Genomic DNA, 18,100 nt, shown 5'->3' with positions numbered 1-18,100 from the left:
ATCAGATCAATAAAGATGTCATTTATCAGCTGTTGGAACGCTGCGGGTCCATTGGTCAAGCCGAAAGGTAAGACTTGGTATTTGCTAATTGCCAGTTTTCGAAGGTCGGGTCCTCGCCGTTGTTAAGCATTGGTGGGTCAGAGATTTTGGTAGATCGGTGGCTACCGGAGGAATCAGCTCGATCCCTAGAGAGGGCCCATTTTACTGCAATAGCGTTACGTTCAGCAGTCAATTCGGCAATATCATTTTCAAGCATGCGGATAGCTTTCTGGGCGCGATTTGTTTCCTTAATTTCGAGCTCATGCATAGCTCTCATAACCTCGTAAACCACTTCCGGGTTCTTCTTGATCTCCTCTAGGAACCTTTCTTTGGCCATAGGGATTCGATTGACATCAATGTCATCTATCACTTGTTCCGAATCATGGAACAGTTCTTTATCGGGAAAACCTTCATCATGTTCCTGCTCTGGCTGAACATCGGAGGACTGATCGTCCTGAAGGTCCTGGGGGTCGTTCTGGGGCTCGCCCTGGCGTGCAAAGGCACGGTGCGAAGAGCGGGTTCTCGGGTTCATTCTGGTCTTGGTGCAACTTGGTTGTCGTGTAGTTGCCTCACGGAGGGGCTTCAAACTGATTACAAGGCTTTATATCTACTGATCGCTCAGTGATATGCCTTTAGTGTATCTGCTCGAAGTAAAATAGAAATTATGTGATGGGAAAATTATGTGACGGTCTACAAAGGAGCTCAGTAAAAGACAAGTTTGTTTATGACTCGTAGTCAAGGAATTTTCCCATGGAGAGGAAAGGCTATCTAGGAGCGAGGATCTAGGGCCTCTATGTACTGCCTGAGGCGGAACCTCAGGCAGGACTATATCCAGGAAGGTTTCTCCATACCGGGAGGTTCGTTGGCTCAGGAAGTTAATCCAGGAAGTTCCCTGATTTCAGGAAGTCACACTTGTCACTAGCCCTAAATTCCGTGAGCGAGAATACGGTTACTGCTCAGTATAGAATCTTACGCCTATTAAATCCGTGAGAAATGAACCTGTGGAAAAGGGTTCTATGGATACTACGATACTGTCGGTTGACTTGGTCATTGCCCTAAGCAGATATCCTATCGATTCAACTGAATATAGGTATATGCTCGGTGGGTAAAGGTAAAGTGTCATTCTAAACTACAATCTGCCTAGCTATTTATAGTTCCACTTCTTTACACCTATGCATTCCTGATCCCTTGGTATGCCATTTGGAATGGTAGGCCAAGTCTAGGCCAAGCAAGGTGCTGTGCGGTATGTGGATTAGGTCAAGATACTCCACCTCTCTGGTCTGGTTGATAACATCGTTCCAACAGATACCATTCCAAAGAATAAGTCTTGATTCGATAGAGGTTGATTCAACGCCTGAAAAGCTGATTGCTGGTATGACGGATAAGCCAGAGAAACTCTCTGAAATGCTGCCTGAAAGGGAGGTAATCCCTGGCGCATCTGGTATAGTAGATAAGCCGGTAAAAACAACAACTTCGACGCGAACCAAATTTTTAAAAATTACTCAACCACCACAACGGCTACGGCCTCTAGAATCAGCCAGTTTACTATCAACCTCAGCCGCTATCGATAGAACCTAACTTTATAGGGGATATCGATATGGTTGGGGCGAAACCCTCGTGGCCGGCCCTTTCAGGGATTCCCGAGGCGGTAAACACGCACAATCAGAATTTTCTCCACTGCGTTTTGAACCTTAACAAAGATGCGCAGCAATACCTATCATTTAACGAATCAAATGGGAAACAGCTCCTTAAACCGGTAGTCAGCTTTATACAACAGGTAGCTGATGCCTGCGATTTCTTGCAACACTAAATTGTAGATATTCTGACTGCTAACTGCCGTATCGGCCCCGAGCTGGCCAACATCCGGCAGACCCTTCAGAACGTCCAGGAACAGACCTATCACACTCAATCAAGTGTACAGAAACAGAACAACCAGTCCTGGGCCTCTGTGGTCCGCAACGCGCCTCCCCCGGCCCATACGACCTCTTCTCACGGCTCCTCCAGCACTGCCCCGGCCACTCCGTCGGAGCTCAGCAAGGACCGCGAGATTATCGTTAAGCTACAGGACGCTGGTACAGTGCGCACCTACCGACGTCTTACGGCCTCGGATATCAAACAGAGAGCGGAAACAGCAAAACAGAAAGCATGCGGCCAAACAGGGGCTCTCTCTCTCGCTAAAACGCGTTTTGTAGCTGCTAGACAGCTCAGGTCCGGAGACCTGAACCTTTCACTCCGCTACGCCGCTGAGGCCGAAGCTGCTAGGACCTACGATCAATGGGTCAACTACCTGAGCGCGGGGGCCATGCTACGGCGTCCCTCTTGGGGTATCGTTGTACATGGGATCGCACTTAAATCAATTGGAGACCTTACTACCGATACGGAACAACAACGGGTAGCTAACGAGTTACTCGAGGAAAACAGGGACTGCTGGGTAAGCAAGGAGGCTCAACAGAGTCCCCGAATTACGCGTATCGCGTGGCTCACTTACCCGTCCAACCATAAAAACCAGAAATCGTCTGTCCTGATCGTGGAATTCCTAGATCCCCGTCACGCCAACGAGACAATCGCACGAGGCACCATTTGGGACAGCATTATCCATAAGACAGTATTATATGATCGGACTGCTCGCATCCGACGGTACTTTAACTGTCAACAATATGGTCACATAGGAATTGTCTGTTCGAATAAAACAACTTGCGGACTCTGTGGGGGCAGTCACGAGACCCGGAACTGCTCTCACAAGTCTACTAACAGCCAGGAGCGCCGCTGTGTAGGGTGTGGAGAAACACACGCTGCCTGGCACAAAGGGTGCTCGAGGTATGCAACAGAGATGGACCGGGTTCAAGCCGCGGCAGTGTACCGGCAGGCCTGGCACCGGGTCCCTCCCTACCTGCAGGACTTTCAGTTCTCCGTACGTAGCGGTACGGAGGCCTCCAGCTCGTCTAACAGCGAGAGACGCAGCCAGCCGCACATAAATCTCTCAGAGAGGCGTATAAGATCCGTTAGCAGACTTGCGAGCGTCCGTAATCGCTCAACAGTCCGATTTCAACCGGGATCTACGCCGCCGCACGCCGGCTCGCAAGAAATGATTTCTACAGCCAGTGGACCCTCAGATAATAGAATGGATTTTGCTGCAGACGGAGTGGATGCACCTCCGCAACCTGACCGGGAAAAAGCCAGTCAGCAGAGCGAACCAGAGATGCCTGCCCCAGTGATCCCGATGCCTAGAGGTCGCCATAGACGAAGGAGTGGCATGCAGAGCGTTACCTCGTCTGAAGGAATGCGCCGGAGTGCCCGTACCCAGTCCACAATACGGCAAGAAGTCTCACACCTTACTATTATACCAGTTGACTCACTAACTGGCGAGATACTACCCACGAAACGATCCCGCAGTAGAATAGCATACCGAGAACAATCGACCTCGGCCAGCGAGACCCCTACTGTCTCCCTCCCGAAATCCCCGGTACTAACTACTGTACCTACTACGGCTCCTATCACAAGGGCCCGCTCAGTATCACGGAAACGCACTAGGGCTGATCGATCATGATCAGGCCTCTCCACATCCTCCAATATAATACGAATCGATCTAAAGACAAGGTGATGGCACAGTTCCTCCGGGATCCTGCGGTCCTAGAGGCTGACCTCATCCTTGTGCAAGAACCTTGGGAGAACCCCTACCAGGATACCACTCACCATCCTGCCAACGGCTCCCACCAGCTCCTATACCCGGATTCGACCGAGGTAGGGGACTAGCGGGCCCGCGTGTGCCTCTATATATCACGCCAAATCGATTCTAGTACCTGGAAACATACAGTGCATTCGAAGGACGTTCAGGAGCTCGAGCTCACTGATGCTGACGGCCAACAAGTGCGCATCTTCAACATCTATAATCGACCTGACGAGACAGATAGCGCTACTCTCGACCTCGTTACCTCTCTAATTACCCCTACCGGCCCTACCAACAGCTCTACTAACCCCCGTTTGCTCCTGTTGGGCGACTTCAACCTCCACCACCCGGCGTGGGGGGGAGAACGCTCCGAGAGAGACTCCTCGTCCGACCAGTTGCTGGAACTAACGGATACGAGGTGCCTGGACCTCTGGCTAGAGCCAGGCACTACTACGTGGGAGCGGAACGGAAGCAGAATCACTATCGATCTGGTCCTCGGCTCACAGGACCTGACCCCTAGACTCGTTGCCTGCGAAGTCAACGAACGAGTTCACGCAGATTCGGATCACTATCCCATACGAACCCTTCTGGATATCAGCACTAAAACCCCTGAGGCACAGCGACGAAGGAACTGGAAAGCCTGCAGCGTCAAGGACCTGCAGAGCTTCGTGGACCTCAACCTACAGAGCAAGGCCTTTCCCTTACAAACGAAGCAGCATATTGAGCTCGCTATAGAATACCTTATCGAGACGATCAACCAAGGAATTGCCGCCTCTACCCCGTGGGCGAAGCCCAGCAAATGGGCGAACCCTTCATTCAATGTGGAATGCCGCGAAATGGTCAAGATCACCCGGAAATTTCGGCGTGAGTACACGGAATCAGTTATTATGAACGGCCCTACCGACCCTACTACGGGCCTCCGGTGGGAGCGCTACACCAAAGTCAGAAACCGCAAAGGAAAGGTATTGGCTAAGGCACTGCGCCAGGGCTACCGTTCCTGGATCCGCAAGGCTACCGAATCAGGCCCTCAAGGCATGTGGAGGGCGGCTAAGTGGGCGAGGAACAAAGAGGCCCGCGAAGGCCTTATACTGACGCTAAAGACGGATGACGGGCTCGCAGAGACCGCAGAACAGAAAGTAGAGGCGTTTTGCAAAGTTTTCTTTCCTGAACTACCCCCGGCCGATCTCTCCGACATCCCCACGGCCCGGATATCCCCCCCAGATCGATTTCCCGGACCTTACCGAGCACGAGGTGCTCCGCTGTATCAGGCGGGCGCCTCCCGATAAAGCACCAGGGCCGGATAGTATCCCTAACAAGGTCTGGCACTGGCTGGGTGAGGTCTCCTCTTTCCTCACTGTACTAACGCAGATATTTAACGCGTGCCTACGTCTTGGGCACAACCCGGAATACTTTCAGCAATCGACTACTGTAGTACTGCGTAAAGCAGCCCCTCGGGACTATCGCCTCGCCAAATCCTACCGACCTATAGCGCTCCTGAATACCCTTGGTAAGATCCTGGAGGCCGTAGCTACAGTACGGATCGCCTGGGCCCTGGAAGAGCGTAATCTCCTACCTAGGAGCCATCTAGGGGGCCGCAGGGGCATCTCAGTCGACCACCTGATCCAGTTGCTCCTTGACCAGATCTTTGAGAGCTGGGGCAAGGGCCGGAAAGTCAGTATATTGCTTCTAGATGTAGCTGGCGCATTCGATAACGTCTCGCATATACGGCTCCTCCACAATCTACGTATGATGGGGCTCGGCTTCTTCGCCGGATGGCTCAAATCCTTCTTATCGAGCCGTTCTACAAGGCTGCAGCTCCCCGGATATCTCAGCAACCTTATTTTAACCCCTACCGGGATCCCACAGGGGTCCCCTATATCGCCGATCCTATTCCTCCTATTTAATACCCCCCTCATTCGCGCCCTATCGATCGACGGTATTGAGGCCCTTCGGATTCAGCCACCCCTTCTAGAGGGAGGCAAGACGGTTTCCTACGGGTGGATTGACGATGTTGCCACCCTGGCCATCTCGGATAGCTACGCGGTCAACCAGCGCCTTCTAGAGAGGGCCCTGGGTAAGGCCGCGGTATGGTCAAGGCAGCATTCGTCCAAATTCGCCCCCGATAAGTTCGAACTCATTCATTTCAAGAATCCGTTTCGCCCTGATCCTGCGGTAGAACGACCCGTATCGCAGGAATATATATATACTGGCCCGTGGCAGGGGGAGGACCCAGAGGTTGACAACTGGGATCCCCCAGTGGAACCCCCTGGTCACGACCAGCTGCCCATCAAGGACCATGCAACCGGCTTTATCATCAAGCCAGTGGAGCAAGCCAAATACTTAGGAATCTGGCTCGATAGGACCCTTTCGTTTGACACTCACAGGGCCAAGGCCCTCGCTAAGGCGAACGGGACCTTGGAAGCCCTCCGCAGCATCTCAGGCTCGACCTGGGGGACCTCCCTGCTGAGCATGCGCCGCATTTACTTGGCAGTGGTAGTCCCCCAGCTACTCTACGGGGCGGCTGCATGGTATAGCCCTACGAGCCGGACGGTCAGTTCCAAGAAGCTCCAGAAGACAGTCAATGAATTCCAGAGGATTCAAACCCGCGCAGCTGTTCTTATCAGTGGCGCGTTTCGTAATACGGCCTCCGCCGCGCTGGGGATGGAGCTTTATCTCCCCCCTATGCGAATACAGATGCAACAAAATATTCAGGAGGCAACTATTCGGATCCAAACCGGGCCCGCCACAGCCTGCCCCCGGGGGCTGCGCTGGAAAAGGTCGAAAGAAGCATTTAAGGCCTCCGGATACTCTCCGATGGAGGCGCTGAAGTGGAAGAAAACAGGCCCACTATATGCACACGGCGACAGGCAAGAGGAGTGGGAGACCAGACGGGCTCATGTATTGGCCCCGTGGGAGTTGCCCCTGAGGTGCATCATTGAGGGGGCAGAGGAGGCAGTTCAGACCCACGATAGGGTCTGCCGCGAGGACCGGCAGATCTGGTATACAGACGGAAACGGCTACCAGGGGATGATCAGAGCTGCCGCAGTCTCTATTCGAGCAGGAAGGACCGCCAGGAAGCACCTAGGAACGGAACTGGATTCTACAGTCTATGTGGGGGAGTTAGAAGGGGCCCGGATGGCCCTGGATCGGGCGAAGCCTATTCCGGTTACGGTCTTCTCAGATAGCCAGGCAGCTATTCAAGCCGTGCGCAACCCTGGCCGGCTATCGGGCCAGTACGCACTGCAGGCTATCTACGGGAGGATCAGGGCCCTGCGGAGCGAGGGCCTGAAGGATGCTGAACTGCGTTGGATCCCCGCTCACATCGGGGTAAAAGTAAACGAAAAGGCGGACAAGGCAGCCAAGGAGGCTGCGATAAGAGGACTTGAATCAAGCTTAATGAGGCCGCGGGATCGACCGATTATACGGCTCGCAGCTACAGCTAAAAGAGATATTCGCCAACGTTTACGTACGGAGTGGGCAAAACAGTGGGAAAGGCAGAAAATAGGCAGGCCGACGAGGCGGCTACTACCTAAGCCAGACAAGACGAACCTACGGCTCTACGAGCATCTCAGCAAGCTGCACATCTCGATCATTATTCAGATGCGCACTATGAGGATAGGATTAAGGCACTTCCTCTACAAGATTAAACAGGTCGACTCCGACCGGTGCGCCTGTGACCTAGGGTTCCAGACCCCTAGGCACGTCCTTCTGGAGTGCTCGCCGCATACGGCCGGCCGGAGGATAATGATGGATCACCTCAATCAGATAGAGGGACTGCGTGGGCGTACACAGGATTACGATGCAGTTATGGCACACCCACAGGCGATCCGCTACGTCGCCCAATTTATGCATCAAACAGGCCTCCTCCAACAATTCCGATTCGCTCAACTGGACGAGGAGGACGACGAGGAGGCTCCAGAACCTACCAACCTGCTAGAAGGACTCGAACTAGGCGAGGAAGACGATGGTTACATGGAACTTTAGGGGGCGGCCTGGGTCAGGCCGCTACCAGTGACGCATACCACTCATGAATCACCTATATAGAACGAGGCAGAAGGAGAGACAGCGTCAGGAGACGTAATGGGCTGCAGCAGGCGAGTGGCAGCCGGTGTAGTTGCGTTACTTTATGATTTATCTACTGCGTTTGTGGGTTTCTATGGCGTAAGGACTCGAGATTCTGCTTCATTCGGCCAAGCGCCTGCATAGCCTGTCGTTTCAATAGATAGGCTCCACCAGGTTAATAGAATTTTGATTGATTGATTGATTGATTGATTGATAGTGTAATGTTCTTTTTGCATTAGCTACCTAAGTATGGGCTGGACGGTCCAACATTACTAGTCTCCTCACTAGTGTTGATAATACATTGAGCTAGAAACGTTAGTGCTTACTTGGTGCTGGGGTAGAGCGACTTTCTTTGTCTGTCTCAGCCTTGGAAAGTCTGGGTTGGGTATGTAGACATGATAAATATCTCTTCCTCTATCCCTTGGACTGCAAGTCGGAAAGAAGTGTCTGTTGCTTTCCTTTCTCTCCCAACTCCATTGAACTTGTCCTCCCCTTCGCTCTTCATCCAACCAGTCACTATGGTGCAAGCAATCGTTGTCAGTGCGCCGGCCACCCTGGCGGTTGAAAACGACCGCCCGATGCCTACCCTCCGGGATGACAGCATCCTCGTGAAAGTCGCCAGCGTTGCCCTGAACCCGACTGACTGGAAAAACGCGCTCCGAAGCCAGCCCGGGGTGACAATTGGCTGCGACTACGCGGGGATTGTCGAGGCCATCGGTCCAGCAGTGAAGAAGTCCTTCCGGGTTGGAGACCCCGTGTTCGGCCTCGTCCACGGCTGCAACCCCGAGCAAGCGTCCGACGGGGATTCACATGCTGTTTCATATTGTCGAGTACACGGGTATCTGATGTATATTGTAACAGCAAGAATGGTTTCTGAGTTTGGCTAGAAGGCTCCATCCGGTACTACACCAGAGTAGGCAGGTACCTTTGATAAATTAATTTGTTTTATTACATAATTCACGAACTAACCCAAAGAAATAAATGGCCCTGTCTCCTTCCAATCCCGCTCCGGTCCTGCCACCTTTCCAACCATGGACCCCTTCACCAAACTACCCCCTGAGCTCCTGGCACGCATTCTCATCTATGCCGCGGATTTTTCGGCTGTTGAAAGCATCATTTCCGCATCGCCTCGCGTGAATGCTGTCTTTCGAGCTCAGCCTACCATTGTCCGCGACCTGGTATCGGGTGACCCGATTGCAGGCCTCCCAGAGATCCAAACTATGTGCCACAATATCAGCCTAATCCAGACGCTGTCAGTTGAGTTTCCAAGCCTAGTCGATTATCGAAGGATATGCCAGAGCCCGCCGCCTTTTGAGTATACGGAAGAGCTCGCAAGCTTCACACTTCATCTGACTGCGCGAACCCAGCGGCTAGCTTGCGCTTGTCTCATCCTGATTCAGCAAAACTTTGTCTCGGCTCTCACCGGAACTCATGCTGGTGGTATCTCAGCCTCTGATCGCGTAAAGGTCGCCCGCGAGCCCTTTTCTTATACGGAGGAATACCGCGTATACTCCTCTCTGTGGCACCTCCAGCACTATTCCTCCCTCCGCAAAGCAGCAACAGAGCGTTGGGCCTGGGACGAAACATCAATGCGTGGTTTAGATGCGTACAACGAGTGGAATGACAAAGATTTCCGGAGAGCCGAAAAAATGTGGACTACCGCCGCCCTGCTTTCCGATCTCGGCCTACGTGCAATATACGGGCATTATTCATTCCAGCGCCAACAGAGATTCCTAGCTCAGGACCCAGAGGGCGAAGAGTCCTCGCGGGCAGCTTGGACCTTCCCAGATGAGACACCGCTACCAATCTTCCATTCGTTCGATCTGCCTTCAGGGCGGGATATTACCCGGTCGCCGCTAATATGGACTTTGCCATCTCCTCCGCCAGACACCGAAGCAATAAAAGCCTGGTCCCTTGACGCAGAGTCCCGTCAATGGTTACCGCAACATGACAGGACTTTTGTGCATGCAAGCGTAGTTGCCAGTCACCAGCGCGAACCATTCTCCTACAGCTTTGTGAACTTTAAGCAATGGCGACGGCTGGGGCTGGTCATCTGGGATGCGTGGCGCATGCATCGCATTGGGCTGTTTGAAGGACCACCCCGGAATTATGGCGAAGTGATACCAACCCCGGATGGGCAGTCCCTCGCTGGGCTACCTAGAGACCCAGAGGAGCGGGCACGGGTCCCACGGGTTGATTACCAGTCGCGGTGGTTGGCACTCATAGGAGAGAAGCCGCCGTATGAACGCAGGCGGGGCAGGATCGGAGGTTATTGGGTAGACTATATTCCGTGAATTGACAAATATTGCCCAAATCTTTGCTTCATGTATGGGTCTACTACATAATACGTTTATATTGCTTTCTGAAAGCAGCCGCTCGGTCAAGAGAGGGGACATGGGGCTATAATACCTTTGTATGGCCAGGTCTGCCTTTCTTCATGGCGGTTTGACTGACTTCTTTCTCTTTCTTTTTCAATGAGATATTTAGATTCAATCAATAATCATCGAACTGGCCACTGCAGGCCTTCCCAGCTGGGAGTGACTTTATCACTCAGTACGTGCATCACACCTGCGGAGTATTTCCACATATAAGTTCATCTTCCACTTTACTTCCATTATGAACTAAAAGCAACACTATTAAAACGCTGATTTAAGATATTCGCAAGGCGATGATGATTCTCCAATACATGACTACAGCTTTTTGAGGAAGGATCAAAGGGCTGCTCTTCCACCACTATCTGAAAGTAGAGTCATCAGCAAGAAGTCCGGTAGTATACGATACATAAGGTTCAATCAGTCACTGCCGGCGATGATTCCATTGTTGGGTCTAGCGATCAAGTACGGAACTATTGTTATATTCACAAGCCGCTCATTCCACTATAGCTCCGAGTGTCTCTCAAGCCTCCTAGTTATAGACAAGGAGCTATTCAGTATGCCGAGAATTCAAAATTGAGGTGGTTGAGCACATCAATATCTACTAGGTACTAGTAGAAAGGCCGATAGTATCCCACCTCGAGTCTAGTTTCAAGATACGCATATGGTCTTTATCTAGCGCACAATGTACTAGCAGGTAATTGGAGGGTGTTTGAGCCTATTGATACGACCAAATATGCACGTGTAAAGGACACTAACTATAGCTACCAACGGGGACAGAGTGCCCTAGCCTAGGCGCCCGCAACCCCTCCTTTTGGCTGGGTACTATTAACGCCTCAAGATATCGACTATTGGCATAGAACTTGTTGAAAACTAGAGATGCCTATTAAGCCACAAAAAGATGTTATAACCCCTAGTTATGCTCAAAGTGCAATATCTAGGACTTTCTCACGTTGACAGAACTATAGTAAACTACGGCGCTTATTGAGCCAAGGAAATGAAATATCCAATCATTGCTGTATATCCCTATTCCGACGAATACCCCCTATCACGAACTAGCTGCTTTTCGATATTCAATCATCTAATTGGCGGCTATACAGAAGCATGTCCTTCATGAAAATCATCACTCTCCACGTCTGACAGGCCATTGCCATGACTAGTTACATTAACGCTTCTTGCCAAACCCTTGGCGATTGTTTCGGTCGCATGTGTTCCAGGCCTTAGAAGGGGACTTGGGGTTCCAACACGCCGTCTCGTGAACGTCCCGGGGCCGTCTGCCCATGTCGCCCCTTTAAAATCCCCAAACGCTCCTCCCCAGAGTGTTGAGAACTGTGTACCCCTCTTGGAAGTTGGGTTTGCTTTTGAAGGACGCTGTCGGTCATGCAGCCACGGATGTATTACGACGATGCTGCCTGGGAAAAAAGCGAGGTCGCCGATGCCTGGGTACGCCAATTCCTCGAGCCCGAAATCTTGAGGCCGGTCGGGGGCTTTCTGGTCCGCCACCACAGTCCCCATGACCCGGAGGAGTTTACCATTCTAGAGAAGGGCGCCTTCAACATTTCTCTGCGGATGGAGTACGAAAACGGCTGCTCTGCCGTGATCCGATTTCCCCAACCTGGCGCTGCTATGTTTCCGGAAGAAAAGGTTCGCAACGAGGTCGCTATTATGCGGTATCTCCAGGATTGAACTACGATCAGAGTTCCTTTCGTTCTCCACTGGGGCGCTAAATCGGAGAGTCCTTTGAATCTGAGCCCATTTGTGATTATGGAATATATTGACCACCACACGACCATGTACGATGCTCTCAACACGCCCGACTGCCCGACAGCAGTGCGTGGAGTCCTCGACCCCAATCTTAGCGAGGTTGGGCTGGATGCCCTCTACGGAGAACTTGCAAGTGTTCTTCTTCAACTTTCTGTGCTTTTCATGCCTCACATAGGGTGTTTGGATCAAAAAGATGACTTCACGTGGGAAGTCACGCTGCGACCTCTGTCGATGCCAATGAATGAACTCATCCGATTGGGATCTCTGCCTCGATCGAAATTACCGTTCACAACATTCGACACGGCATCCTCCTACTTTGAGGCCCTTGCACAGCTACATATTTCCCATCTGGTCAATCAAAGAAACGATGCCGTGGACTCGGCCGATGACTGTCGGCGCAAGTTCGTTGCTAGGAGCCTGTTCCTAAAACTCGCTCAATCTCACAGGCTCACGGGCAAATGGTCGTGTTTTGAGAATGGCCCATTATTGGGTTAAAGGACACATTTGCGATTTGCTTTGCTTCCTATTAGTGCTTCTAAGAATAGTTCGTTTTCGGAAAAAGAGGTAATTGGTGAGTGATACTAACTCTACATACATTATTGGCACAGAAGCCAGCAAAACCAAAAGCGCAGTTTAACCTAGAACCATTTTCGGGAATGAGCCCAACGTATTTGCAGCCCTGTTACATCGACAAAATTTGCTATAATGACTATAGAATGCTATTGCCCTTATCTATCAGAATAGACGAGGTCGCTTTCGCTTACGTGTATCTGCTCCGTATGAGATCTTCCTATGTAGCTTCATCCGCTTATTGATCAGTTGACGGTCCAACACCGAACAATGGAAGTCAATAATCAGAGCCCGGTGTAGTTCGTCGTTCCACAGAAAATTCTCCAGCCGAAGGTCCTGATGTGATATTCCCAATGAGCGAATCTCCTTTATAGATCTCGAGATCGAGCTAGAGATCTCAGGGCTCGTTGCTTCAACTTTACTGATCGGCTTTCCTGCCCACGCCATAAGTAGCATGTGTCGAATCTCTCCGGCTCCATGCAGAAAATAAATTTTAGCCAAGTCGATCGCTCCGAGAAATACCGGAACCACCAAGCCCTGCACTCGCGAAAGGATACGATAGATGTCTGCTTCCCGTGATACCTCGTCCCAGAGATAAGAAGTAGTTCCTTTGCCGACGATAGTGTAGCCATATTCTGCGCAGGTGATCTTGAACGGCGCCCCCGATGCTCCACACCCCCCCATTGGTGTACAATCGTCAATATTCTTATCCAGCTGCTGTATAATCAATTGAACCAATGTCTCGGCTTTGATGAGATGTCGACTGCCGCTTCCCCCCTTGCGGTAAAGTGTTACATTCGAGCAGTGCTCATCTAGCAATCCCCCGTGTTGCAGGCCAAGTAGACACCGTTAGGTACAAAACTGTGCCTTATGGTATTGTTTTTGGTCGCTCGGAATATATTCGGAGCCTGTCTGGCGTGCCGACCGTTGCACAGATGGGGATAACGGAGACGAGGTGACCCGACTGAAACGACGCTTCTGCCCCCTGAGCGCTAGACCCTCATCAGAATCGGAAGGGTCATTGCGAAAGATTAGATCTAAAGGTGCACACTGTGTCCGAGACCGAGTTGGCGGTCGACGCCCCTCTGTGGGGGATTCAGTAGGTGAAGACGGTACAAACTCTGAAATGGTACGGTCGGAACTTGTATATACCGACGGAGTATATTGTGCATCTGGAGGGACCTGTCGTAACTCTGCATCTGGAATTTCGGAACGTTCGTAATCAAACTCGTTTTCCATTCTGGAAGCAGCGGTCTTGCATTATTCTGCCACTCCTGCTCACGTAACCTCAAACCAAAGCTCATGAGACAGAGGTACAGTACACGGGCAATACTTGTTACCGGCTGCCGAAAGCTCTGATCATCCTCGGGGTTCACTTCTATGTTGGGTTCGCAGAGGTAGTAGTATAAAGTAGTCGGGTCATTGTACGGGACTCGCAGCAGAACTACCGCCAAACCATTCGTTAAATAGGAGTATTCGAGCCCTTCCTGAATCATCACATAGAATTCTTGGACTAGTGCCGAGCCCGTGAGCCGGGCTGCATTGTATCTCAATTTCTCGGGTTTTTGCGTAGGGACTGAATCGGGCGCCACTACCTCTTTCCAGAAATCCATCGATCGCAATCCGGAGCGAATATTTTTGACGCTTAGTTTGTGAGGTAGTTTGTACTCAACCGTTGTAAGGATGGTTTCTGAAGTGCCACGGCATATACAAAATTGATCAGGTCTGGAATGCCGCGAGGTCGACGATTCTCTCGGTTATAATGGGTCAACTTGAGGAGGATCAAGAGCGTTTGCGTGATTGTCAAAACTAACTCTGTCACTCAAGTAGAACTTATCTCGAGCGGCAGGTTTCTCGCAGAGAGCTGCAATAATGTCACAAACATGATTTTCTACACCAAATCGCTCATAGCTTTCCAAATCTTGTTTACTGCTTATAGGCCTCCTGAGTTCTTTTCCGAAGCCCTCCAACACGAGGCGCGAAAGGAATAGCTGCTCGACATCCTGCCCTGGTGGCTCTAAATAATTGCAAACAGAGCGGTAGATTTCTATTGGAACAATAAGGTTTCGTATTGCCTAGTAATTTGTATGCAGAATCGAGGCTCAATGAAGGTCTGATCCTCTTGATCTAGAGGATCGAAACGAAGCTATTTAACATGCAATATGACTACGTGGCTTCTTTGAAATCGGCTTATCTTGAAGCCATGAAATGCCGTCAGAGTTGATCTAGACGGAAACGGCAAGGTGTTGAATCCTGGCGGTAAAATTGCCCCATATTCGCTGACAGATTCTTTATCTACGAGCAATACATGGTCCGATGGTTCGATATGAGTATAACTACTCGAGATAGGGACCTCTCGGTCATGTTACCAGCTTACCATTCTTAACATGCTGGAGTACGTGGGGGCCTGGGAATTGTATAATAGTCAAGTACGACTGGCGCAAAGAACGATCTCCACCAAGAAGGGTCAGCCAGTGGATTGTCGAGGAGCTGCAATCTATGTGCTGAACGAGGTGCAGACCACTCGCCGGAGTGTAAAAGGTCGGGGAAGGTGGGTGCCTACGAATCAGCTATCGCCCGCAGAGGATCTTGCTGCGGCACAGTTCTAATTGGATCCTATACTTGGGCTATGAGACTTTCTTGCTTCGTTGGCAAATATAGTGCAGCCAATGCTCTGAAGCGGGGTTGAACTTCCTCCGCCCCCCACCCACCAGTAATGAGAAAATCAGACTTTTTTGGACTTGAGGACCTACAGACGGACAGCGCTACAAACTAAACAAAGGTGCCCTGATTCAAGATTAATAGAACCAGGGTCATTAAACTATCATCAGTAGGGTAGATACGAGATATGCTAGGCCAGCCTCAGTACACTTCTATGGTATCTAACGTCTAACAACACGATAGAGCCGAAGCACCCAGACACATGATCTGGCGTCAGCAGAATAATTTCTCGGCAGACAAGGATCAACGCATTTGCCTTGACAACACCAGATAAATAATAACGTTTCTTTGGGCACGAAAGGCTGAAAGATTGTTTTGCTTGCAACACTGGACGAAGAATACCTTTTCCGCCGGAACAAGCGGCTTCAGTCTCTTGCCCTGATAATAATATTGGACGTTTAATAACCATTCTCCTCAAATAAAAGGCTGAAGGCCTTGAACTTGACAACACAAGAGGAATGATCCCCCCACCTCCGTAGCCTAAGACTGGTAGCCTCACCCGTTCATTCAATCTCTAGGAAGTCTATATAAAGCAGCACCCATCGCGTTTCCCAGCGATTTAACCCTCACAACCCCTCCTTTCCTAAGACAGCCCAAAGTATTCATTAGCACTACTTCCTTTAAACCCTATTCTTAACTACCTATCAAGAAATACTCTCTCTCAACACCCCAGAGCTCTCACTTCCCTCGAAACCGGAAATATGTGCATCCGCACAGCGTACTGGAACTGCGGCCACTTCGTCACCTCTTATATTACCGATGAGCTCGGCGAGGTCCTCTGCACCTGCGTGGACAATGTGACTTGGGTCCGGGCTGATGGCGCCTGTGCGCCAGCTAGTATTTGCCGTGGTTTGTTGCTCTTCTCATTGTATGCGACAGTGGATAGTTATAGTAATGAGGGTTTTCAGCGTCAACAGAACCGAAGGTTTACCATACCAAGTGATTTGGTTCTTGGTTAATGAAAGCTTGGATGGTCGGTGGGTGTTGGAATCATTACTCAGCTGACATGCCTAAGTTATATGACTCCTTGGCATGGGTAGCTATTATATCTTTCACGAAGCGAGTAGTTTAAAATAAGTCTTCACTTTTACCCACCGAGCATATACCTACTGTACATTCCGTTGAATCGATAGGATATCTGCTTAGGGCAATGACCAAGTCAACCGACAATTGTATATATCACTTACCACTTTTAAGGTACTGCGTGAGCTCATCACTATACGCTGACTGCTAGAAGTCAAGTGTAAAGATCGCATCAATCTTTGATATTTTTGGACCTATCGAGGATGCTTGTAGTAAGCTTTGTAATGTTGACAGACGCTCCTTATAGGGTCTACATGTTTCGAAGCTTTGACGATATTTCTTGCGTAGCTCAGAGCAACGAGGTGGATATTTCAGAGCAAAGAGCCACTCTCAGGGCGGGCAAAATGTGCCAGATCACCTGGCATTTTTGAGGTGGGGTATGAAGTTTGGTAATGCGGGGTACTACATTTCAACCCGTGAACGCAATACAGGGCTTACGCCTATACCTAACATTACATAGCGCGGCGGATTAGTTAACTATCACGTATACTACTTATTTTTGCACATGCTGGCGGAAGTTAGACCTTTAAAATAATCTCGGAAGACTTTCTAATGGAGTAATTCTTGCGATTTTCGTCATATTACCAGATATGGGTACTTTATATGGATCACAACATAGACTAGTACGCGTTCGACCACATCACCGAGGCCAAAAAGGACATGGTTCATGTCGAAAAGGCTCAGAAAAAGGCCGGTCAAAACTCCGTATTCCGCCACGTGCTCTCCAGCGATATGCCTGAGTCGGAGTGCGGGACCGAACAGCTTGCCCGCGAGGCCTTGCAGCTGTTCGGCGCGGGTACAGCCACGTTAGTCCGCGCCTTCAGTATGATTTTCTATTACGTTCTGTCCAACCCGCAGATGCGAGATCGCCTCCGAGAGGAACTGAAGGAAATCATGGCAGAGTATCCTGCGAAGAGACCCACTTGGCAGGAATTGGAGAGATTACCGTACTTGCACGGGACCGTAAAAGAGGGCTTGAGGTACAGTCCCCTGCGAACTCCTCTTTTCAGACCGGAATTAAATAGCTAATACGAAGTGTTTTGTTTCCCTAGACTAAGTTATGAGATCATGCATTATCTCGCCCGCGTCTCGCCCGATCAAGCGCTGTAGTATAGGGAATGGACAATCCCCGCCGGTACCCCAGTGGGCATATCCTCGCATAGCTTTCACTCCGATTTAGAGACATTCCCTGAGCCGTCCAGGTCCCTTCCCGAGCGGTAGATGAAAGACAGTTATTACCCCAACATGAATCGGAACTGGGTTCCTTTCGCCCGGGGTTCGAGAATGTGTATTATTATGAAGTAAGAGATCTTCCTTTGAACCTCCTTCTCAAGGGTTTCGGACTTCTGGTACATAGTCTTCGTTTAATTTGGCTGACACACAAACACTAGTCTTGCATTGGCCGAAATGTACTGGGTGTTGGCTGTTTTGTTTCGCCTGTGACGGTCTACAAAGGAGCTTGATATAAGACAAGTTTGTTTATGACTCGTAGTCAAGGAATTTTCCCATGGGGAAGTGTTGGAACGATGTTATCAACCAGACCAGAGAAGTGGAGTATCTTGACCTAATCCACATACCGCACAGCACCTTGCTTGGCCTAGACTTGGCCTACCATTCCAAATGGCATACCAAGGGATCAGGAATGCATAGGTGTAAACCAGTGGGACTATAAATAGCTAGGCAGATTGTAGTTTAGAATGACACTTCACTTTTACCCACCGAGCATATACCTACATTCAGTTGAATCGATAGGATATCTGCTTAGGGCAATGACCAAGTCAACCGACAGTAATTTCTAACTGGTTTATAAGTGCTCTATAAG

The 18,100-nt window shown here is 50.4% G+C and overlaps 7 protein-coding genes across 7 annotated transcripts; 5 read left to right on the top strand and 2 right to left on the bottom strand.

The window, feature by feature from the left end:
• Positions 1-55: 55 nt before the first annotated feature.
• Positions 56-571, bottom strand: KD926_002468 (uncharacterized protein; the record flags this gene model as incomplete). The annotated part of the gene is made up of 1 exon (XM_053094150.1): positions 56-571. One exon carries the CDS (start codon positions 569-571, stop codon positions 56-58), a length of 516 nt encoding a protein of 171 aa, XP_052951072.1.
• Positions 572-1,413: 842 nt separating this feature from the next.
• Positions 1,414-7,690, top strand: KD926_002467 (uncharacterized protein; the record flags this gene model as incomplete). The annotated part of the gene is made up of 5 exons (XM_053094148.1): positions 1,414-1,480; positions 1,857-3,361; positions 3,649-3,780; positions 3,865-4,842; positions 4,928-7,690. 5 exons carry the CDS (start codon positions 1,414-1,416, stop codon positions 7,688-7,690), a joined length of 5,445 nt encoding a protein of 1,814 aa, XP_052951071.1.
• A 596-nt stretch (positions 7,691-8,286) lies between these two features.
• KD926_002466 (GroES-like protein) lies at positions 8,287-8,685 on the top strand (the record flags this gene model as incomplete). The annotated part of the gene is made up of 2 exons (XM_053094147.1): positions 8,287-8,598; positions 8,656-8,685. 2 exons carry the CDS (start codon positions 8,287-8,289, stop codon positions 8,683-8,685), a joined length of 342 nt encoding a protein of 113 aa, XP_052951070.1.
• A 114-nt stretch (positions 8,686-8,799) lies between these two features.
• KD926_002465 (uncharacterized protein) lies at positions 8,800-10,062 on the top strand (the record flags this gene model as incomplete). Its single annotated transcript, XM_053094146.1, has 1 exon — positions 8,800-10,062. The coding sequence occupies one exon, from the start codon at positions 8,800-8,802 to the stop codon at positions 10,060-10,062; it is 1,263 nt and encodes a 420-aa protein (XP_052951069.1).
• Positions 10,063-11,532: 1,470 nt separating this feature from the next.
• Positions 11,533-12,399, top strand: KD926_002464 (uncharacterized protein; the record flags this gene model as incomplete). Its single annotated transcript, XM_053094145.1, has 2 exons — positions 11,533-11,768; positions 11,838-12,399. The coding sequence occupies 2 exons, from the start codon at positions 11,533-11,535 to the stop codon at positions 12,397-12,399; spliced, it is 798 nt and encodes a 265-aa protein (XP_052951068.1).
• Positions 12,400-12,639: 240 nt separating this feature from the next.
• KD926_002463 (uncharacterized protein) lies at positions 12,640-14,087 on the bottom strand (the record flags this gene model as incomplete). Its single annotated transcript, XM_053094144.1, has 3 exons — positions 12,640-13,286; positions 13,332-13,673; positions 13,757-14,087. The coding sequence occupies 3 exons, from the start codon at positions 14,085-14,087 to the stop codon at positions 12,640-12,642; spliced, it is 1,320 nt and encodes a 439-aa protein (XP_052951067.1).
• A 2,851-nt stretch (positions 14,088-16,938) lies between these two features.
• KD926_002462 (uncharacterized protein) lies at positions 16,939-17,388 on the top strand (the record flags this gene model as incomplete). Its single annotated transcript, XM_053094143.1, has 2 exons — positions 16,939-17,258; positions 17,331-17,388. The coding sequence occupies 2 exons, from the start codon at positions 16,939-16,941 to the stop codon at positions 17,386-17,388; spliced, it is 378 nt and encodes a 125-aa protein (XP_052951066.1).
• Positions 17,389-18,100: the final 712 nt, after the last annotated feature.

Source organism: Aspergillus affinis (assembly GCF_023601865.1).
Source record: "Aspergillus affinis strain CMG 70 chromosome Unknown NODE_151_length_75407_cov_107_450976, whole genome shotgun sequence".
In the NCBI taxonomy this organism is placed as follows: Eukaryota; Fungi; Ascomycota; class Eurotiomycetes; order Eurotiales; family Aspergillaceae; genus Aspergillus; species Aspergillus affinis.
This window is presented reverse-complemented; position numbering and strand designations above follow the sequence as displayed.